This window comes from Lontra canadensis, unplaced genomic scaffold (genome assembly GCF_010015895.1).
Source record: "Lontra canadensis isolate GAN:19392208 unplaced genomic scaffold, GSC_riverotter_1.0 scaffold64, whole genome shotgun sequence".
Classification (NCBI taxonomy): domain Eukaryota; kingdom Metazoa; phylum Chordata; class Mammalia; order Carnivora; family Mustelidae; genus Lontra; species Lontra canadensis.
In genome coordinates this window covers 8940651-8965208 of record NW_022631058.1, presented here as the reverse complement: position 1 = coordinate 8965208, position 24558 = coordinate 8940651, and the positions used below count along the sequence as shown (strand labels likewise).

The 24558-nt window shown below is 39.4% G+C and overlaps 1 protein-coding gene across 5 annotated transcripts in view; it reads right to left on the bottom strand.

Annotated features, from left to right (window-relative positions):
• Window positions 1–12660, bottom strand: part of TTC8 (tetratricopeptide repeat domain 8) — a 57913-nt gene extending 45253 nt beyond the window's left edge. For 3 of the 5 annotated variants that reach the window (XM_032878596.1, XM_032878601.1, XM_032878598.1), the window contains exon 1: window positions 11855–12028. In XM_032878596.1, the coding sequence (XP_032734487.1) occupies window positions 11855–11968 (114 nt within the window). In that variant the 5' untranslated portion in view covers window positions 11969–12028. Of the gene's footprint in view, window positions 1–11854; window positions 12030–12643 lie in introns of those variants that run through there. The other 2 variants (XM_032878599.1, XM_032878600.1) reach the window with 2 other exon arrangements.
• Window positions 12661–24558: the final 11898 nt, after the last annotated feature.

Here is a 24558-nt window from a genome sequence, read left to right as displayed (position 1 = left end):
TAGCAAGGCATGAAAGCTGGCTACTATATGGTGAGGGAGACCAAGGCTGGGTATGGCTGGTCTGGACTGGAGATCCATCAGGAGTAGCAGGACTAAGAAGGAAGAGTCAGGATTTTTTAATTTAGAGATAGGGCAAAAAAAATTTTTTTTAACCACTGGGACTTTCATCTGTGGGTCTCTCAATTAGAGTCTGTTATTTTAATTAATCCATCCAAATAGGGAACCACAAGTCAGGTTCATTTGGTCTAGCAGATTATTTCCATGGGCATCAACACAGTTGAGGCTAGGAGCCTGGGTGGGTCAGTTAAGTGTCCAACTCTTTTTTTAATTTTTTTAAGTATCTAACTCTTGATTTCGGCTCAGGTCATGATTTAAGGGTTGTGAGATCAACCCCTGTGTCAGGCTCCCCTTGTCAGGCTCCATGCTAGTGCCTGCTAGAGCCTGCTTAAGATTCTCCCTCTCACAATGGACTCTGGGGAAATAAACCAAGGGTTATAGAAGGGAGGGGGGTGGGGGGATGGATGAGCCCGGTGGTGGGTATTAAAGGAGGGCATGGATTGAATGGAGCACTGTGTGTTATACACAAACAATGAATCATGGAACACTACATAAAAAATGAATGATGTACTGTATGGTGACTAACATAACACAATTAAAAAAAAAAAGAAAGAAAAAAAAATTCTCCCTCTCCCTCTCCCCCACCAACTTTCTCTCTCTTTCTCTTTCTCCCTCTCTCCCCTCTCTTAAAAAAAAAAAAAGAAGAAGAAGAAGAAGAAGAAGAAGAAGAAGAAGAATCACCATGCCTAGCCCTAGAATCAGAAGAGCTGGGCTCGATCCTCAGGGAGTCAGTTAGCTGCATGACCTTGAACAAATCATACAATCTCTGTAACCTAGTCCTCCTCTTGAATTGGAGCAGTAGGGTCTATAGGGGGGTTTTAAAAAGAAAAGCTTGCATTTTTAAGAATATTTCATAATTTTCAGAGTCTTTTCACATATGCTATCACAGTTAATGAAACGTAAGGTGCTATCACTTTCAATAAGAAGTATCAGTCACATAAACAATTCTATAATAAATAGAAAGGCACCAAACTCGCTAGTACTTCCCTTTTCAGAACGCAGAACTAACTCCCAGTTGTGGCACATCAAATTAAGACTTCCCTTTGACTCTCCTTCAAAGTGAGTGAGTGAGAGGACAGGGAGCAGTGACACTGCCTAGAACTGGCAAATACTCATTAGCATCAACTTCAATTCACATCAGTTTGCTTCCCTCCTTCCTCCCCAGGGTAAGGCTTTCTCTCTTAGGGTGTTGCTATTACTTCAGGGAATCAAATCTCTAGCTAATTCTGAATGTGACTTCTTAATTGCCACCAATACTTACTCTGGCTAATAAGTCTGACCCAGCTCTGTTCTGAAACTACTGAGACATTATTCAGAAAGTAGCAGTAACAAGAAGGAAAAAGAAAAGAAAAAAAAAAAAGGTAAGAGAACAGAGAAATAGATGGATGTCAGAAGGTTTGGGGAGATCTAGGGACCAAGCAGCCAAGAATGTAAATCTATAATTCAGCGGGAATACAAATTCATAAAATGAACTGCTCCACAGGGTATAAGAATCAGAAGATTAAGTTTGGCTGAGACTCCATGGCCCCAAAGAGGAAATAAATTAGATAATCATACAGAAAGATGGCTTTGTTTTGTTTTGTTTTGCCTGGAGCACCAGATCATTGTCTCAATCAACTACTAAGATGTAGCTCACTGGGGACCCCTGGTTCCATGTCTTTCCTCTAAGCCAGTGGCTTTCAGCCTTTTCTCTATCTCCAAATCATTTACAATAATAATCCCCTCTCTGTATCATCTCTCATTATAAGTAGAGATTGGGGAGGAGAATGTGAATTCCCATTCAAAGCCAACACTCCCACTCCCAGAATCACTGATTTTAATAATTTGAAAATCTATCAGAAATCTACTGTATAATAAAAGCATACTGTCTTTTAAAAACCTCACTGCCTGAAAAATCTGCATGTTTTATGAACTATTTAATTATGATGGAGCTAAAAAAAATTGGGGCTGGTTTTAAAGCCATGCTTCTGACATATGGAACACAAAGAACAGTAATCAGATTAAGCAACTAATCAGGATGATGGACATGAGCTGTAACAGCAAGCGTTCCCTCTGGGTCACATTGCTGTGTGGAAGGAAGACCGTTTTGTATTTCTCCCTTGTGTATCTTACAACTTACAACTACTTGTTCAATCATGATTGAAAGAACACTTTGAAAAAAGATAGTACCTCTCTGTGAATTTCTTGTTCTGACTGTATTTTATCAAGCAGGAATAGCTACAATATTAACCAGTTATCTTTCTTTCTTTATTCCCAAGAGATCAGAACCTTAAAGTCATGCTTACAGACCCCGCCTTCTTATTTCTCACTATTCCGTACCTGGGAAAAACAGTTCACAATCCATCTTCTTCAAGAACCTTGCCCTATTACCAAATACCATGTTCTTACAGACAACCTATCCTTCAGTCCTTTTGTGTCCAAATGAAAGTGTATTACTCTAAGGAAGCATGCTATTCCATGCTATACCTCCCTGACCAGGCTAACTACCCTGACTTGGGCAAGAATGAAAATTAAATAAAATCCAGATGTCCTAATGGAAAGTACAAGGCACAACTTAAATATTTTTGATTAATAGTACCAAAATTGTATCTCTTAAAGGAGGAATAAAAGGAATAGTCTCAGAAGTGGGCTTATCCTAAAAGGCTAATGTATTGGGACCAAAATGGGATTTTTGAGAAGCTCCCTGGACCAGCTTAAAGAAAGATGAACAAATAAGAAATCACTTTAGAGAGGTTCTCCTCACCTGGGACAAAAATAAGCAAACCAAAAGTGAAAAATAACATCCCAAACAAAAGCTAATTTTGGGGGCGCCTGGATGGCTCAGTGGGTTAAAGCCTCTGCCTTCGGTTCAGGTCATGATCCCGGGGTCCTGGGATGGAGCCCCGCTTCGGGCTCTCTGCTCGGCAGGGAGCCTGCTTCCTCCTCTCTCTCTGCCTGCCTCTCTGCCTACTTCTGATCTCTGTCTGTCAAATAAATAAATAAAATCTTAAAAAGAAAAAAAAAAGCTATTTTTGTCTTAGGAGGGGGTGGGGAGGAGAGCAAAACTGAATCCATTTGGCACACAGAAAAAAACATTTTAACTTCCATGCTCTTCCGTGTGTCCAGACACTGCTTCAAAGTCATTCATTTGTACCAAAACTGGTTTGGTGGCACAGGAATGGTAATTCAAAGAGCTGTGGGGGAAAAGTACTCTAAAATGTAGAAGCCTCAAAAAAAAAAAAAAAAAAAAAAAAATAGCCCACAAGGCTGAACGAACATGTGAAGATAAATCAGCTAACTGCGGAGCTGAGGACCATCTGCTTCTGCTCTGATCACATTTCTGTTAACTTTTCATAGATTGGTAGTCTTGCCATCATTTAACTTCCTCCACTGAAACAATGAGCATCATAAGAAATGCCAGTGATGATAACTACTATCAAAAATACTCTCTTGGAGGAATCTAAGAAGAATTTTCTTAACTGATTAAAAAAACAATAAGGTGGGAGCGCCTGGGTGGCTCAATTGGTTGGGTGCCTGCCTTTGGCTCAGGTCATGATCTCGGGGTCCTGAGATCGAGCCCTACATCAGGCTCCCTGCTCACTGGGGAGTCTGCTTCTCCTTCTCCCTCTGCCTTCTCCACCCCCACTGTGCCCATGCTCTCTCTCTCTCAAATAAATCAATAACATCTTTAAAAATTATAATAAAAAATAACAAGGTATACAACATGTTCACTTTATATATTTATATATTTATATATATATATATTTTATATATTGTAGGATGATTGTCATTATGATGATAGCACCTCTATCACATCTGTCATGTGGAACACAATAGCACACCTATCACATCACATAATTACCATTTCTATTTTGTGGTGGGAATAATAAAAACAAAAAACAAAACAAATCAAGAAATGAGTTAAGAATGTCCATAATGTAATTACACTTATTTGAAAAGGTAAATGTATGTTTAGGAATCTATGGGGATGGAAGGACACAAAGGTCCTCAGGCAACTAGGATGATCTTTGTAAACAGAAGGGAAGGTGGTACACATGGATAATGCCATCAAAATACATTGGGGTGCCTGGCTGGCTCAGTCAGAAGAGCATGCAACTCTTGATCTTGGGGTTGTAGGTTCGAGTCCCGCATTGGGTGTGAGATTCCTTAACAATACAATCTTTAAAACACACACACACACACACACACACACACACACACACACACACAAACATGAATACAATCAATACACTCATTCAGCAGATACATAATGAGAACCCCTGTGTAGCACTCTGTGCCATAACCATAGAGATATGCCATCCTGGATTCATGTTGTAAGGAAAGGAAGGAGAGTTTTCAAGTTCTTAAATGAAACTTCTTAAGCTTCCTAAAGCTCTTCATTGTTTGTATCATCACTCCAACATAAATATTTTTAAATGTTTTAATTAAATAACAAAAAGGCTATGAAAAACCCACAGAGAATACCATTCTCAATGGAGAAAAACTGAGAGTTTTTCCGCTAAGGTCAGGAACACAGCAGGGATGCCCATTACCACCACTATTATTCAACATAGTACAAAAGTCATTCATTTGTATGAATGACTAGCCTCAGCAATCATACAACAAAAAGAAATTAAAGGCATCCAAATCGGCAAAGAAGAACTCAAACTCTCACTCTTTGCAGATGATATGATACTTTATGTGAAAAACCCAAAAGACTCCACAACAAATCTGCTAGAACTTGTACAGGAATTCAGTAAAGTGTAAGGATATAAAATCAACACACAGAAATCGGTTGCATTTCTATACACCAACAACAAGACAGAAGAAAGAGAAATTAAGGAGTCAATCCCATTTACAATTGCACCCAAAGCCATAAGATACCTAGGAATAAACCTAACCAAAGAGGCAAAGAATCTATACTCAGAAAACAATAAAGTATTCATGAAAGAAACTGAGGAAGACACAAAGAAATGGAAAAATGTTCCATGCTCCTGGATTGGAATAACAAATATTGTGAAAATGTCTATGCTACCTAAAGCAATCTACGCATTTAATGCAATCCCTATCAAAATCCCATCCATTTTTTTTCAAAGAAATGGAACATATAATCCTAAACTTTATATGGAACCGGAAAAGACCTTGAATACCCAGAGGAATGTTGAAAAAGAAAGCCAAAGTTGGTGGCATCACAATTCCAGACTTCAAGCTCTACTACAAAGCTGTCATAATCAAGACAGTATGGTACTGGCACAAAAACAGACACACAGATCAATGGAACAGAATAGAAAGCCCAGAAATAGACCCTCAACTCTATGGTCAACTAATCTTCGACAAAGCAGGAAAGAATGTCCAGTGGAAAAAAGTCTCTTCAACAAATGGTGTTGGGAAAATTGGACGGCCACATGCAGAAAAATGAAACTGGACCATTTCCTTACACCACACACAAAAATAGACTCCAAATGGATGAAGGACCTCAATATGAGAAAGGAATCCATCAAAATCCTACAGGAGAACACAGGCAGCAACCTCTTCGACCTCAGGCGCAGCAACTTTTTCCTAGAAACATCGCCAAAGGCAAGGGAAGCAAGGGCAAAAATGAACTATTGGGATTTCATCAAGATCAAAAGCTTTTGCACAGCAAAGGAAACAGTTAATAAAACCAAAAGACAACAGACAGAATGGGAAAGGATACTTGCAAACAACATATCAGATAAAGGGCTAGTATCCAAAATCTATAAAGAACTTATCAAACTCAACACCCAAAGAACAAATAATCCAATCAAGAAATGGGCAGAGGACATGAACAGACATTTCTGCAAAGAAGACATCCAGATGGCCAAGAGACACATGAAAAAGTGCTCGACATCACCTGGCATCAGGGAAATACAAATCAAAACCACAATAAGATACCACATCACACCAATGAGAATGGCTAAAATCAACAAGTCAGGAAATGACAGATGCTGGCAAGGATGCAGAGGAAGGGGAACCCTCCTTCACTGCTGGTGGGAATGCAAGCTGGTGAAACTACTCTGGAAAACAATATGGAGAGTCCTCAAAAAGTTGAAAATAGAACTACCCTACGACCCAGCAATCACACTACTGGGTATTTACCCTAAAGATACAAATGTAGTGATCCGAAGGGGCACATGCAACTGAATGTTTATAGCAGCAATGTCCAAAATAGCCAAACTATGGAAAGAACCTGGATGTCCATCAACAGATGAATGGATAAAGAAGATGTGGTATATATATACAACGGAATACTATGCAGCCATCAAAAGAAATGACCTCTTGCCATTTGCAATGGCATGGATGGAACTAGAGGGGATTATGCTGAGCAAAGCTTAAGTCAATCAGAGAAAGTCAATTATCATATGATCTCCCTGATATGAGGAAGTTGAGAGGCAACAGTGGGGAGTTTAGGGGGTAGAAAAGGAATAAATGAAACAAGATGGGATCAGGAGGGAGACAAACCATTAGAGACTCTTAATCTCACAAAACAAACAGAGCGTTGCTGTGGGGAGGGGGGTAAGGAGAGGGTGGTGGGGTTATCAACACTGGGGAAGGTATGTGCTATGGTGAGTGCTGTGAAGTGTGTAAACCTGGCGATTCACAGACCTGTACCCTGGGGCTAATAATATATTATATGTTAATTAAAAAAATAAATAATAAAATAAAATAAAAATAAGAAAAAGGCAAGATTTCTACATACTGAGGGAGACCATACCAGCAAATATTTCCAAAATGAAATAACAAATGGACACAAAATACACAAATCTGTGCTAAGAAAAGCATACAGTAAAGGAACTCTCAAGCACTGCTGGTGGGAATATAAGTTGATGCAGCCACTGTGGAAACAGCATAGAGGTTCCTCAAAAAATTAAAGAAATACTATACGATCCAGTAATTCCACTCCTGGGTCTTTACAAAAACAACTAATTTGAAAAGATATATGCACCCCTGTGTTTCTTGCAGCATTATTTACAATACCCATGATATAGAAGCAGCCATATCCATAACCACAGATAAAGAAGATGTGGTATATGTGTACCATGGAATATTACACAGTCATTAAAAAAACAAACAAACAAACAAACAAACAATAAGAGGCGGGGCGCCTGGGTGGCTCAGTGGGTTAAAGCCTCTGCATTCGGCTCAGGTCATGATCCCAGGTTCCTGGGATCAAGCCCCACATCGGGCTCTCTGCTTGGCAGGAAGCCTGCTTCCCACTGTCTCTCTCTGCCTGCCTCTCTGCCTAGTTGTGATCTTTGTCTGACAAATAAATAAATAAAATCTTAAAAAAAAAAAAAAAAGAATAAGAGGCACCTGGGTGGCTCAGTGGGTTAAGCCTCTGCCTTCAGCTCAGGTCATGATCCCAGGGTCCTGGGATCGAGCCCCGCATCAGGCTCTCTGCTCAGTGGTGAGCCTGCTTCCCTCTCTCTCTACCTGCCTCTCTGCCTACTGTTGATCTCTGTCTGTCAAATAAATAAATAAAATCTTTAAAAGAAAAATAAATTAAATTAAATTTAAAAAGGAATAAAAATTTTAAAAAATGCAAGCCATTTGTAACAACATGGATGGACCCTAGAGGGTATTATGCTAAGTGAAATGAATCAGGCAGAAAAACACAAATACTGTATGATTTCATTTAAAACAAAACAAACAAAAAGCAGAAACAGATTCAAATACAGAGAACAAACTGATGGTTGCTAGAGGGGAGGAGTGCAGGGAGTGGGCAAAATGGGTGACAGGGAGTGCGAGATAGAGGCTTCTAGTTATGAAATGAATAGGTCATGGGAATAAAAGGTACAGCATAGGGAATATAGTCAATGATATTGTAATAGCATGGTATGGTGACAAATGGTAGCTACACTTGGGGTGAGCACAGCATAATATAGAAAAGTTCAATCACTATGTTGTACACCTGAAACTAATGTCACACTACATGTCGACTATACTCAAATTAAAAAATTAAAAATAATTACTTAAAAAAGAAAAGCATACAGTGGAAAAGCACAGTGTTCAAAGGTTGAGTCAAAAAATAACTAACATGGGGGCGCCTGGGTGGCTCAGTGGGTTAAGCCTCTGCCTTCGGCTCAGGTCATGATCTCAGGGTCCTGGGATCGAGTCCCGCATCGGGCTCTCTGCTCAGTGGGGAGCCTGCTTCCTCCTCTCTCTCTCTGTGCCTGCCTCTCTGCCTACTTGTGATCTCTGTCTGTCAAATAAATAAATAAAATCTTTAAAAAAAAAATAACTAACATGAGTGGACCCTATAAACTTTTCAACAGCCCTATCCAGCTATCAAAAGCCCAGTCTGGTAAGGTAAACTTCTATTCCTGATGAAACAGTGCATTGTTCTGGCAATATATATAGTTCTTACTTAACTAAACTACCTGAGCAAGACAAATAAAAAGGATTACAAAGGAAAGGAATATCATCAATTTCTTCTAGATCTGGTACTGATTCTCCTAGGCCTACTCTGATATTTATAGGAACTGAACATATCAACCCCTGCTCAAAACAAGAAAATACTAACAAAGAGTAACATTTTTTTTAATGTCTGTGGTATTAGACATTGACTATATCACATTATAGAATATTCTTTCAAATCCACAACAAATAGGCCAATAGAATAGGCCTAGACCTAACAAGACTTACTACCCCAATGATCTTAACCATGTCAATGGTTAACCAATGCCAACAGCAATATTTCCCTATAGAAACCTGTGTCTTTTTCTTCATTATCATTATCAAAAATCACAGTTCTACCAAATACACTTTGTAACAAGTCTTTAATCCACCAAGAGGGTCCATGAGGCCTAATGAGAGCTGTATAAGAAACCAAATAAAAAGACCCAAGCCCTTACCTTATTTAGCTGCTAATTCAGGAGTTGTAGACAAAGTCCTTAATCTCTTTATCTTACTCTTCCTAGATAAAAAGGAGCAAGAAGATCTCTACACCCCCATCTAAACCATTAATGAAAATACTGCTGCTTTGCCCTGCACTTTCCAAAATGATCTCTCTCCAAGATGATATGGGAGCTATCTGTCCCTCTGCCCCCAAAAGGCGCCAGAGATCACATAAGTTTCAGAATATGGTCTTAATCAAATGTCGTTGGTTTCCTTCCTTCAGGACTTTCCAGAGCCTTTAATCCAAGTATAAAAATATGTCAAAATTCTCTACCATTTAGCTAAAATCTGGAAAAAGGCACAGTAGATGGGAAAATGTACTGGGAAATGTTGAGAAACACACCATTTTGAAAAATTTGGCTACATAAGGGCCAAAGAGGCAGCATAGTATAAAGACAATGGGTTTACAAACTTAGTAATTTTGGACAAATTACTTCACCTTGTGCCCCAGTGTAGTCAATCTACAAAATGGTGGAAATAGTACCAACTTCCTAAAATGGCCAAGGATTAAATGAGATGAATTATAAAATCCTCAGAACCAAGCCTGACACAGAGTAAATAATAAACGTTAACTATTATTTTTGTTACCTACTTTGCAATGTTATTCCAAGCACAGAAATACATGTAATTGACACAACTTATGCCTGGTAAGTAACAAGCATTCAACAAAAGGTAATTTAATTGAACACATATAAAATTCTGATCACAGTGCCTAGCACAAACTAAGTCTGAATTCACAGGCACAGTACTGTAGTGAATTCACTATGATTATGTTACTAAGATTATAGGATCTTTTTATTTAAAGATTTTAAAAATTTATTTGATAGAAAAAGAGGGAGAAAGAGTACAAGCAGGGGGAGGGGCAGAGGGAGAGGGAGAAGCAGACTCCCCGCTGAGCAAGGAGTCTGATGTGGGACTCAATCCCAGGATCCTGGGATCATGACCTGAGCTGAAGGCAGATGCTTAACTGACTGAGCCACCCAGGTCCCCCAAGATTATAGGAGCTTAACCATTAATAAAAACAGTGCTGCTTTGTCTTTAACGGTGTTTCCCCATGAGACTGTGTCTCCCTAGTATGATAACAATGAAGATATCTTAGCCTTGCCCACTTTTAAAAATAAGTTTCAGAATTATTGTATTAATCAAAATTGGGCAAAATTAAGTTCCTTTTCTTCAGGACCCAGGGCCTTTAGTATGAATCTAAAGTAGGCAATGTACAGTTCCCAAATGCATTGACTGAGGAAACTTCCTTTCACTGAACAGTTCTTGGGACTATTGCTCTGTGGAACACAGAATGGAAACTGCCCTAAACTGATGGAAAAACAGAAACAGCATGTAAAGTACTTGCAAACCATTGTGCCAAGAACAATGTCTGGTACATCACATAGAGTTTTAACAAACTTTTGCTGTACAGATGTGAAGGGGTCATGATTTTGTAACATTCCCAGACATACTCAATTGTGGAATCTTTTTTTTGTTTGTTTGTTTGAGCAGCATCTGTAGGACTACTGTGGCAAAAAATACACTTAGAAAAATGCTTCCTAGGGCAGCTGGGTGGCTCAGCTGGTTAAGAGACCAGCTTTTGATTTTGGCTGGCGTCATGGTCAGGGTCCCAGGAACCTAGCCAGACAGCAGGCTCCACACTCATCAGGAAGTCAGCTTAAGGATTCTCTGCTCCCCCTTCCCCTCCCCGCCAGATGTTCTTTCTCTCTCTCTCTCTCTCTCTCTAATAAATCTTAAAAAAAAAAAAAAAAGCTTCTCCATGGAAACGGAATCCTATTAACTAACATGAACAAACACAAAAGAATCTAGTTTTGTATTCCCACTAGCATGGATTGTTCTAGGATTGTTCTATCTATCTAAAAGTCAAAACCTTCACCTCAACAGGTTATCCTCCAGCCACTTGCTGGGAACTAAGGCAGAGCCTAGTAAGAGTGTTCACACATATGCCTGCACTTATGTAACTTCCCTCAACCTCCCCCTTTTTTTTTTCTAACATCTCTAGGGCAACACCACTAGAGGAAAAGCTGGAAAACCAGCTTTTACCAGAAGCACTGGAAAACTGCCACAGTTCTGCTCTTCTTTTTTCTCCATTTTGCCTCTTCCAGGAACTACCCGCACCGGAGTATATGACCATTTTCCCTCTTTAATATCTTACTTCATCTTATTACTGCAGGACAGTAATAGTTTACTTAAGTTCTCTTAAAACCACGGTCATCATTCCTTCTTTTAAGGGGCCTTTCCCCCTCATCTTCCCCTCCTAGATTTGCATTTCTCTAACTTGTATTTATCCTCAAAATGCACTCATACCCCAGAATCAAAGCCTCCTTCACTCTTGGAAAACAATCTTAAGATGAAGTGGAGAGATCACAACGTTTGGTCCAAAAAAAAAAAAAGAAAGAAAAAAGAAAAAGCAGCTATTTCAAGAAGAGGTGAGAAGTTACAGATTTTGTTTATACATCACTGTCATAAATAATACACACGCAGCCAACTTCAGAGCCCATCCATATGCAAGTATAAATGACTTATCAAAGTTCTGCACCAAAGTAAAATTCGGGATTTTTAAACTGTTCCTCTAAGGGACCCGTAAAGGAAAGGGGCTGCTCAAGTTCGAGGAGGGGCGGCCATGGCACGGCACTCGAGAGTCCCGCGGGGACTCGGGAACGCCGCCAACAAGGACGAGCCAGACGGGTTCGAAGGGGTTCCAGATGCCTATGCTGACCACACGGTCAAGTTCGCCCTGGGCCTTCCTCCCCGGAGCCCCCACCCAGCGGCCTGGGGACCCCCCAGTGCCCTCTGCCTCTCGCTGGGATCCACAGGGCTGACAGGGTCCGGCTGGTACCTGGTCGTAAGGGGACTTCTCCAGCATCTGCGTGCACAGATCTGCGCAGAGCTGGAACTTCCTGCGCCTAAAATAGCTCCAGGCGAGGAGCAGCGGCTCCATCTCCGAGCCCATGGCGGCCGAAGGCGGCCCACGAAGGACCAAGGCCCGGGCCAGGTGGGCGGGGTCGGGAGCAGGAGGCGTCCCGCTTTGCCCAGCAACGCGGCGGCAAGGGCCTTGCTTGAGGGGTGGCCGCATCGCGCCTGAGATCAGGAAAATGAAAACCCGACTCGAGCAGAACACAGCTACAAGGCTTGTCAAACCTTGGTTGCGAAGAGGGTGTACTTTTAAAGGGTACATATTTCATTAATTTCGAGAAGAGGGCGCCATGGATAAATGAAGAGGTAGTGACTTAGACACCTACAACTAGGGCCCTCCACTGTCGCTGAGGAGGAGCGGTTGCCTAGCAGCCGAACGCTCTGCTTACTTTGCGAATCTGAGAGAAGTCGCAGGAGTTGACCCTCATACGGGTCCCTGTCCTACTCTTCCAGTGCATGCATCCGCGCCCCTATCATTTACCCTTCACGTGTTCTCATGTTCACAACCATGAGAACAGTTTCTTCAATACCATACTGTCCACCAGAACCCAAAGACCTACATCCTAAAATTCTCCAGTTTGTTTCTTCAAGTCCTCAAAAACAACAACAACTCAGTGTTCAAATAAAAAGGGGCATTGGATACGGCTTAGTCCAAACGACGCATTTTACGTAAGAGAAACTGAAATCGGCTCAGAGAAGAGAAATTATTTACCTGAAGTCTCATGAAGTTAGGAAGCTGGACTGTAATCCGGGTGACTACAGACTGTTAATACAGTTCATTCAACAATGCGTACAGATTCTGGTTTATAAATTGGTGACGTTTTTACAAACGAAATAACGCAACCCAAAAAATTAAAAGGGAGCTTTTTGAAACGCCGTCTCCAAGCAATTACTGTTTGTCAAATGCTTACTTGTGCAGAATGATTTCTTTAGGCACAGTTCTGACTTTCCTCTAGAGATTTACACAGATGACAAATATCTTTAATGGTTATGAAAAAAGAAGTGTGACCGGATTAAATCCAGGTAGACTTCATTATGGAGGACTAGGAGAAGCAAGAGAGAAAAAAATTAACTTGATACTGAAAAACTTTAGGGTCAGGTCTAAATCTCCTTAGCAAAGATAAATCACTCGCAGTTCTCTCAAACTGCTAAAGTACCATATGCACACATTATATTTAATCCAGATATTTCTATCTTTCATAGATATTAAAACTATCTTTCTAACCTTAGAAATGGGTTAATAAGAGTAGGTTTTTTTTCTCCTTTACTAAGCAGTCTTTCTCAAATTTTGCATCTTAGAAGCAAATAGTTATGGTTATTGTAATTACTCTATTTTTGTTTCCCTCAAAGTGCCTCTAGAAATGTATGCTGTCCTAAGCAGTCTACCATTTCTGGGAGTCGGGCTTTAGGACCGCATATGCTGCCAATTGCAATTGGGCTCAGTATTTCAAAGGGACTTTTTGTTTTCTGATAAAATGTAAGCAGATGGTATCTAAGTAATTCTCAACTCCAGATCTTTATTAGACAGATTTTTTTTTAAAAGATGTTTTATTTATTTGAGAGAGAAAGATGAGAGAGGATGAGAGCGGGGTGAGGAATAGAAGGAGAAACAGACTCCCCCCACTGAGCCAGGAGCCCGATGTGGGGCTTGATCCTGGGATTCTGGGATCATGACCCCAACAGAGGACAGCCACTCAACTGACTGAGCAAAATAGGGTCCCCTAGACAGATTTTTAAACAAAATTTTTTACTTTAAATTTCCCCTATTGTTAACATTGTTAACATTTTATATTACTGTGGTACATAAATCACCACAAAGGAACCAATATTGGCACATTGCTATTAATTCCACAGTTTATTCTGATTTTAATAGGTTTTCCCTGATATCCTTTTTCCATTCCGGGATCCCACTTTGGATACCTTATTACATTTAGTTACTATGTCTCCCTTCCCTTCTCTGGTCCTGTGGCAGTTTCTCAGACCTTATTTATGATGACCTTGACAATTCTGAAGAGTACTGGTCAAGTATTTTGTAGCATGTCTGGAAATCTTTTAAAAACAGATGCCCAAATCCTATCCTTAGAGATTCTAAATTAAAAGGTTTGATAGTAGGGGCACCTGGGTGGCTCAGTGGGTTAAAGCCTCTGCCTTTGGCTCAGGTCCTGATCTCAGGGTTCTGGGATTGAGCCCCGCATTAAGCCCCCCATCCGGGCTCTTTGCTCAGCAGAGAGCCTGCTTCCCTTCCTCTCTCTCTGCCTGTCTCTCTGCCTACTTGTGATCTCTGTCTGTCAAATAAATAAATAAAAATTTTTAAAAATGGTTTGATAGTAAATAAATAAATAAATATTTGATATAGAGCTAAAGCATCAGTATTTTTTTTTAAGTTTTCTGGCCAATCTTAATAAACAGGCAGAGTTGAAATCCATGTTGAGATCTACATGGTCTTACATTTTTTTTTTTTAATTTTTTTTAAAGATTTTATTTATTGAGCAGGGAGCCCAATGCCGGGCTCGATCTGAGGACCCTGGGATCATGACCCTAGCCAAAGGCAGACGCTTAACCAACTGAGTCACCCAAGCACCCCGGTCTTGTGTATATTGAGAGTACTGCCAACTTCCTATACAGAATAAGGTGGGGGTTTTTTTGTTTTGTTTTGTTTTGTTTTAAAGATTTTATTTATTTATTTGACAGAGAGAGATCACAAGTAGACAGAGAGGCAGGCAGAGAGAGAGAGAGAGAGAGAAGCAGGCTCCCTGCTGAGCAGAGAACCTGATACGGGACTCGATCCCAGGACCCTGAGATCATGACCTGAGCCGAAGGCAGCGGCTTTAACCCACTGAGCCACCCAGGTGCCCCCAGAATAAGGTTTTTGTAAGTGGGAAAAATAAATGAATAAATACCTAAGTATATAAATAAGTATGGAATTTTAAAAGAGGCATTAAAAATATTTTAGGGCCACAAGAATTCATCTTAGCTTCTTTCAGAAGGTTGTTAATTTTTTTCTTTTAGAAAAGTCAAATGGATGAGAAAAATTGTATATTACTTAGCAAATTGCAGGATGTGAAGCATGTCCAAATGTAGCATAAACTGTGACTTTAAGAGGTTGTAAATATTGTTATTTTTTAATCATGTAAATACATTAATCGATTACATGAATGTATAGATAGACTTTATTACATTTTTTATAATTTTTAATCCATAATGCAGAAAACTTTTTTTAAATGGCGTGCTAGTAACAGGAAGAATAGTAACAGGAAGAATAGTAACAGTTCCTAGTGAAAAGGATAGATAGGAATTACTAGAGCCATTTTCCTACTGAAGAAAATGAAGCACGGAGAAATAACTTAATCCCTTTGAAAGAGTCTGTTTCACAATCAGAGCTCGATCTCAGTTCCTAGATCCTTATCTTTTGCTCTCCAGTAACTAGATACCTCTTTCGGTTAATTCGGTTTAAAGTCAAATGCCAAAGATAACGTAACTTGAAAAGCCAAAGGTTAAATTTTCTTAAATCTTAAATCGGTATTATTCAGGCCATTTAAACTTAAACCAAAAGAAAAGCAAAGTTAAAAATGGAATCTTCTCTTCATCAACAAGTGTTTGTATAGGCCCCTATGCTTGGTGAAAAGAACACAGGGATGAACAAAAGAGGCGTCCAGCCCCAAGGGCACTTAGAATAAAGAGTGTTTAGTGGAAAGTGCAGTGGATTTGAGGGCAGACTTGCTAGCTGTGTTTTCTCAGGCAAATTAGGAATCAATATAGGAAAGAGGTTAAGAAGTGGGCTCTGGAGCTAGAGTTCCTATATTTGCACTTCTGACTCTCCCATGCACTAAATGTGGGGATCTTGGGCAAGTGATGTAATGGTCCTATGCCCCAGATATGTGCTTCATCTATTATATGATGTGTATTCACTGCATTCTTTTAGAATTTTTGATTCTGCGTTAAAGGACAAGAAACATAAACAGGATGGATGAAACTCGTAAGAAATGTTAACTATAGATAGTAAGTATATTATAGACCTATAGGACATGTTAAACATAGAACAGACATTTATGTGTCAAACACATTGAAAGGATGAAAAAAAAATGAAAGTGTTACTTGTGGATAGAAAGAGATGGAAAGCAAAATAAACCTTAAATACGCATAAAGCATGGATCAGCTTTATCAACTCAAACTGGCCACCCATTGGTATCACCCATTCTAGACACTTGCCCTCTGCTTAAAATACATACTGTTGGGGTAACTGGGTGGCTCAGTGGGTTGGGCCTCTTCCTTTGGTTCAGGTCATGATCTCAGGGTCGTGGAATTGAGCCCCACATCGGGCTCTCTGCTCAGCGGGGAGCCTGCTTCCCCCCTCTCTCTGCCTGCCTCTCTGCCTGCTTGTGATCTCTCTCTCTGTCAAATAAATAAAGTCTTTTAAAAATAAAATAAAATATGTACTGTTGCTCACCAGATTATCACAGACTTATAGCTGTAGCCATGCATATTTTAATAGACTCTTCATCTCTCCAATAGAGCAAGCATATATTGGCACCACAGACCTTCTTCCATCTTTGAACTTTCTTGCATGCCCTTAACTCTGCTTCTTGTAACCACACCGCCTGCAGTAAGGGAAAGTGGTGCAAAGACATTCAGGACATAGGAACCTTGAGCAACCCAATATGGTCCTTCCTCCTATTTGTGTTAAATTCTTAACCTACCCAATTCCCTTTCCCTTTGCTTCTCACTGTAGATTTTAAGTTGATTCAACAAACCAGATGATCTGAGCATTTTAATTTGGTCTATGAACCTTTCAGTTCCAGGACTTGTGGGATCGCCTACCAGTTTGTGTACTTAGAGGCCACCATGCCATTTCTCCACTATGTATAAAATGGGGACGACGATGATGACTGCAACAGTGATGATGATGACGTAGTGACTATCTTACAGGATGCTTATAGAGATCAAGCCAATTTAATTTAGGTAAGGCATAATTACATTGTCTTTTCAAACATTACAGAAACACATTGGGATGGAAACCAACAACATATGCAACCAAGGATTGCCTCAATTTTCAGTCAGGCACATTTATTACATGCTAGAGAAAGAGCACTTTGAGACAATACTGAAGAAATTGAGGGTGTTCTTTTTCCCCCAGTTCCTCAAGAAAATGCATAATAAATACCTACTGAAATTTATGAGTGGGTGCCTGGGTGGCTCAGTTGTTTAAGCGTCAGCCTTCGGCTTGGGTCATGATCCCGGGGTTCTGGGATGGAGTCCCTAGTTGGGCTCCCTGTTCATCAGGGAACCTACTTCTCCCTCTCTCTCTGCCCCTCCCCACTGCTGGTGCTCTCTCTCACTCTTGCTCAAAAAAAAAAAAAAAATCTAAAAATTAAAAAAGAAATTTATACAAAAAATTTTCTTGATTCCATATTATGAGATGCCAGGGATACAGAATGACTAATGCATGCGAACAAATAAGTACAATAAAAGTAGATGAGAGCCATGATAAACCTATGAGGGGACAAGAGTACAAGTGAAGACTCAGGACTGGGTAACTTTATCTCTTCTCCGTAGTTGGCAAAGGGCTCTGCAGTCAGCAGCTAAGGAAAAGCTTCACAACAGCATGAAATCATGTGATCAGGAAAGAAGGTGTGAAAAGAAGGAAGAAGAAAAGGTGGGCTGAAACCAGATCCTCAGGAGTATGGAACATCATTTTACACATTCAGTAAAAAGCCACCAGGGAAATTTTACCAGAGAATAAAAACAACTGGACAGACTTATAGTAAAGGCAGAAAGATTACTTAGGATACTACTGCAATAGTTAAGGTACAAGATGCTAGAAATAATAAGCATAGACAGAAAGGCAAAAAAAAAATTTTTAAAGAAATAAAATCAGTAGGACTTGGACACTCATGGGATAGGTGAAGGGCATTTGGCTAAGAAAAGAGAGAAAGCTAGTCCATCTCCCAGGTTTCCAGGTTGTGAATGGGTAGAGTCATCAATATCAGAGTGAAGGAAAAGGAATGGGTTGAGGAAAAAAAAAAGAGAGAGATTGAATTTAGACTGGGGGATATTGACTTTATTGTCTCTGGGACAGCCAGATGAAGATATTCTGTCAGTAACTGGAAATAGATGCATATAAGAGGCCATGGAAAGAGCTCAGGGATGGAGATAAAATTTGAGACTCATATAATTATATATCTGCTCATTGAAGGCGACAACGAGGATGAGATTATCCCCCATGGAGAATTAATGGAATGAGAAAGAAAAGAACCAAAGACAGAACGCTGCAGATCACCAACATTAAGAGACAGGTAATGCAGATGTCCATCAACAGTTGGGTGGACAAAGAAGATGTGTTGTATATATACAATGGAATATTACTCAGCCATCAAAAAGAATGAAATTTTGCCATTTGCAATGACGTGGATGGAACTAGAGGGTATTATGCTAAAGGAAATTAGTCTGTTCAAAAAAGACAAATACCATATGATTTCACCCATATGTGGAATTTAAAGAAACAAAACAGAAGAACATAGGGGGAGGGAAGGAAAAATAAAATAAGATGAAAATTGAGAAGGAGGCAAACCATAAGAGATGCTGAACTCTAGGAAACAAACTGAGGGTTGCTGGAGGGAAGGTGGTGAGAAGAAGGGATAATTGGGTGATGGACATAAAGGAAGGCACTGGATGTAATGAGCACTGGGTGTTATATGCAACTGATGAATCCCTAAATTTTACCTCTGAAACCAATAAAAAGAAAAGGAAAAAAAAAAAGAAACCAATAATGAAAAAGCAAAGATAAAACACACCAAGAAGAATTGATCTGGCATGTAAGAAACCAGATATAAGAAAACCAGAGTGTGATATCATGAGACCAAAGTACAGAGAGAATTTCGAAAAAGAAGAAGCAGTTCAACCATGTTAAATTCTGACAAGAGATTATGGAAACTAAAAAAAAAAAAATTAATTACCAGATTTGTCTATTAGTCATCTGTTTACAATATTTGTCAGTGTCATTTCAGTGGAGTCAAGAGAGAAAAGGCAAGGAAATCTGAGTGCAATTGGCTGAGGTAAGAAACAGACCTAAGAAATAGACACAGGAATATTAGGTTATTCTTTTCAAAGAACACTCACTCATGCAAGTGATTTTAAAATGCTTGCAAAGCCACATGCACATGCTTGCATTAATAGAAGTTTTATACTTTATTGTGGTTCACCATATACTAGATACTGTAAGATTTTTTAAGTTATAGGGTTCTACTACAGGTAGTTGGATAAACCACTAATTCTGCAGTAGAAATTTTTTTCTAAAATGGATATGAGCTGCAGTAACATGTTTACACTCTTTTTGCTCAGGGAGAAGTGATACTTTTATAGTTCTGGATTCTACTGAAAACTGAGTTCATTATTAGCACAAACATGGGACTTATTCTACTTTTTAAGTTTAGAAAAAAGCCATAAAGTGAACAATTCTCAGCAATATATAAGTAGCATTTGCTACTTAATATTAAAGTAGGAATCACTGGGGTGCTTGGGCGGCTCAGTCGGTTAAGCTTCTGCTTTCGGCTCAGTTTATGATCCCAGGATCCTGGGATTGAGCCCCACATCAAGCTCCCTGCTCAGAGGGTAGCCTGCTTCTCCCTTTCCGTCTCCCCCCTCCCCTGCCCACTAAGGCTCTCTCTCTCCCTCTCTCTCAAATAAGTAAATAAAATCTTACAAAAAAAAAAAAAAAGTAGGAGTCCACTAACAGATTATGTATTTACCAATATAACAATGGTATCACTTATTGAGCTCTTACTCTAGGTGGGTTGGACACAATATTAACTTCTATACATGCTCTTAACTCTCCCCTCTAACCCTGCAAGCTTGGTACCATTATTGTCCCCATTCTACAAAGAAAGAACAGACAGAGACTTAGACTTAGTTGTTTGAGGGGTCATTCTGCTAGTCTGTGGCAGAACCAAGATTTGAACTCATGTTAGTCAAGACCCCACACCATCTGCTAAATGTGCAACTTGTATTTTTTCAAGTGTACAAGATGCTCCAGCCACACTGAATTTCTCCTATTCCCTCTACACTTCATGTACTTTCAGCATTCCATGCTTTTGCATGTGATGTCCCATAGCTGCAGTGTTTTATCTCCTTCCCCCCTGCCTTTTGTCTGTTTGGCATAGTTCAAGCCAAAGTTCAACTCTGCTTAAAACTCTACTGATTCTCCAAAGACCTGTCTATGAGATACTCTCAATACCCCCTCTTATATAAAACCCGTTTGTGCTACATTTCAATATCTCCCTAGTAGACTTTAGTGTTACTCATACCTTCCCAAAAGCGAAGCACATGGTGCCTGGATGGCAATAGACATTTCACAGACTTCCATTGAGCGAAGTTCAGTGAATACTATACTTTTCCACTAAATTCAAAATTGACAGTTATATTTTGAAATAAATAGTTTAATGTTTGAATATGCATTTCGACATCTATTTAAATGCTTAGGGACCTGATTTTAACAATGTCAAAACTTAGTGCTATACAACTTCTTTTCATTAAAATGCCAAAGCCTTTGAAGATCAGTCTACATAGATGGAGTCTACCTAAATCAATTTGAAGATTCTTTTCTCTTTTTTTAAGATTTTATTTATTTGTTTGACAGATAGAGGTCACAAGTAGGCAGAGAGGCAGGCGGGGGGGAGGGGAAGCAGGCTCCCTGCTGAGCAGAGAGCCTGATGTGGGACTCATTCCAGGACCCTGAGATCATGACCTGAGCCGAAGGCAGAGGCTTTAACCCACTGAGCCACCCAGGTGCCCCTGAAGATTCTTTTCAAAAAGAATTAAAAAGGGATAATCCTGAAAGGGTTAAAAGTCTATCAAACTGATTTTTGCTCTTTATTTTCTAAATTGATCAATTTAAAGATCTTTACATATTTTAAGATATATATGTATGTATGTTTATATGTATCTATATGTATATATATATATATGGTACAAGTTATCAAAAAGTTCATTTATTTTAAGCAGTGGATATTTTTTCTAATACTTTTCTATATGTATAATTCCAGTCTTGTTAGATGAATTTTTCTTAAGATCTCAAATTAGCTTTTTTTTCCCCCAGGTAATATCTTTGACACTTCAAATAGCTTCTGATACAATCCTCTTGACTATTTGTTATTCACCAAGCATTTATTGAATGCCTACCTGTGCCAGGCACTTTCTAAGCTATGGGTATAATGATTATTAGAGCTCTCTCCAGTCATGGATGGAAGAAGAGATTACAACTATTGGTAAACTACTAATATACCTATCCTAAGCCATAGCCAACATCATAATACTCAACTCAACGATACACCCTTAGAAACATTCCCAGTAAAATCTGGAATAAGACGTGCTAGCACTACTATTACTTAATATTGTTCAGGAAAGTATAGTTAATGCAATGAACAAAGTTATGAAGTTTGGCTATTGGAAAGGCAGAGCCAAAATATTGTTGTTTTCCAGTGGCAGATAATTGTCTTTATAGGAAATCTTGTTATTTGGAAAGTTTTTGTTCTGTAACTTATTGCACACTCTGAATCAGTGCCTTGGAATGCTACCTTCATTATATGCTAAATTTTAGAATAGAAGGAATACTGTTTCTGGGTTGTCTGTTCAGGGTCATCGACAGGAAGGTCAATATTTTTGCAAGTATAGCACAGTTTTAATTTCTGTAGCTCTATTTACAAATCTTTTTTTCACAGTCTTCACACATTTTTTCAAGTCTTCAAACTTAAATGAGCCTTTATTCATAGAAGAGCTATTTTATGCTATAAAGGTAGTCACAATCCAATATTACTGGCATTTCAAATACTTGAACCATAATTTTCCTACTGGGAAATATTCTCTTAATACTCTGTTACTACTATGGTTAACCGCAAATCAAAAAAGTCCTCTAAAACAGTGACTTCCTTGAAAATAAAGAAAATGCTTCTCAATTTCTGCACCTGAGTTGCACTACATTAACCTCAAATTACTGACCATCTGCCAGGATCTGTTTCCTTCTTGTGGCTCTTGAATGAATCTATTACCTGTTATTTTGGCAAAGGTCTTTAAAAAGTGAAAAGACAATTATTAAACATTCCCTTTTATTCTAAATTTGCTTGTTTTGCTCTGAACTTCACAAGCAATTATGCATCCACTCAGGTGAGCCATCGAGGTGTTCTTGGAAATATTTATTAAGACCCTTTGATTCATATCACATACAACAGCCTAAACAATTTTAAACTGAGCACATAAAGAGAGGCTGATTACATTCAATTGCTTTTCCCATCAAGCTCCTTGTACTCTGAAAATCAGATTCTGAAGACTGAAAAATGAATTAATTCTCAACAATTGAAGGAGGCTTAGAACTCTGTTGGTGTAAATTCTATTTACGTGAGAGACAACCACTTCCAACTCCGTCTTATCCTCATGCAGTCAGACATGATATGAAAGAGTACCTTATGTCTATTCATTTGTAAGGGGTCATCCAGATTCTTTAAAATCTTTTTTTTTAAAGAAAAATAGACTTAGATTCTTTTCACTGAATAAAATGACAAGAATCAAAGCAAAATCTACCTATTATTTGACATTTATACATAGAGAACCCTAGTATAAATATTTAAAATATAAAATCAGAGTACAGAAAATTGCTACAGCCACTGTGGAAAACAGTATGAAGGTTCCTCAAAAAATAAAAATAGAGGGGCACTTCTTTTCACTACATCTGTATCTTTGGGGTAAATACCCAGTAGTGCAATTGCAGGGTCATATGGAAGTTCTATTTTTAAAAGAAGGGCCATCTGTACCCTAATGTTTATAGCAGCAATGGCCACGGTTGCTAAACTGTGGAAAGAACCAAGATGCCCTTCAACAGACGAATGGATAAGGAAGATGTGGTCCATATACACTATGGAGTATTATGCCTCCCTCAGAAAGGATGAATACCCAACTTTTGTAGCAACATGGACGGGAAGAGATTATGCTGAGTGAAATAAGTCAAGCAGAGAGAGTCAATTATCATATGGTTTCACTTATTTGTGGAACATAACAAATAGCACGGAGGACATGGGGAGTTAGGAGAAGGGAATTTGGGGAAATTGGAAGGGGAGGTGAACAATGAGAGACCATGGACTCTGAAAAACAATCTGAAGGGTTTGAAGAGGTGGGGGGGTGGGAGGTTGGGGGAACAGCTGGTGGGAGGTGGGGGAACAGTGGAGGGCATGGATTGCATGGAGCACTGGGTGTGGTACAAAAACAATGAATACTGTTATGCTGAAAATAAATTAAAAAAATGATTATTAAAAAAAAATAGAGGGGCCCCTGGGTGGCTCATTCGTTAAGTGTCTGCCTTCAGCTCAAGTCATGATCCCAGGGTCCTGGGATCGAGACCCGAATTGGGCTCCCTGCTCAGCAGGAAGCCTGCTTCTCCCTCTCCCATTCCCACTCCCCCTGCTTGTGTTCCCTCTCTCGCTGTGTCAAATAAATAAATAAAATATTTTTTAAAAAGAAGTTAAGTTCCAGAAATGCTCTAACACCACCATTCAGACTCTGTAATAAGACTTTAAAGTCCTATGGCTCTTGGCTACTTCCCTGACTGAATCTCATCCTCTTATCGACATGCTTACTCCACTCATGCGACCTTGGCCCCCTTGCTGGTCTTTGACTGGGCTTAGCAGGGCGATTTTGCTCTTATTCCTTGCTGACAGCCACATTCTTACCCCACATAGCCACTTTGTCACTTCATGAAGATCCCCACTGAAATGTCACTTCATTAACGAGGTCCTCCCTACAAATCAGCCCATCTCATTTACCTGCCACTTTTTTCGTCACAGTACCTACCACCACATATTTCATAAGAATGCACCTATATGGTATCATCTATGTTTGCCCCTACCCTCTCTTCCCTGGAACACAAGCACCAAGAGTTGACACTTTGCTGTATCCCTGATGCCTAGAATAACACTTGGCACATAATACGTCCTCAAAAAATATTTGTCGAATGAATCGCTTTCTTTCCAATAATACTATGCTACATAAAACAAGTTGGAGGTCACTATTTGAGTTTGAAGTTCTAAATATTGATTCGCATTTTTGATAAAAATTAACACTTGGTGATACAGGTTATTTAATTGAACATGATATCTATACTTCTCATAAAACCAAATAGAAAATTGTCATCTCGAGAACCTCTGCATCTTTATCCCCTTCGTTTCATAATCTCTGGCCTCAGCTCTCTCTTTGCTATTAGGGTCAATAACAGAATGCTACCTTCATGGTATTCATTACTAGACAAATTTAGTGGAGAAATAATGAGGAAGGAGTCCAGAATAGTCATCTGCCCAGCAGACTGACTACTCTCACTTGCATCCTGACCCCCATCCTTGAACCCCAGCTGGCCCCTGGGAAGATGAGAATGTCTAGAGCTGCATGGTGGAACATACTTTGTCTTCTTTTGAAAGTGTCATATTTACACTTACTAGCATTCTCCCTTCCCTTCCTCAATATCTCGAGAAATTGTGCACTTCACACTGAAGTTCTTTTTCTTTTTTAAGATTTTATTTATTCACTTGAGTGACAGAGAGAAAGAGCACAAGCAGCGGTGGGAGGCAGCGGGAGAGAGAAGCAGACTCCCCA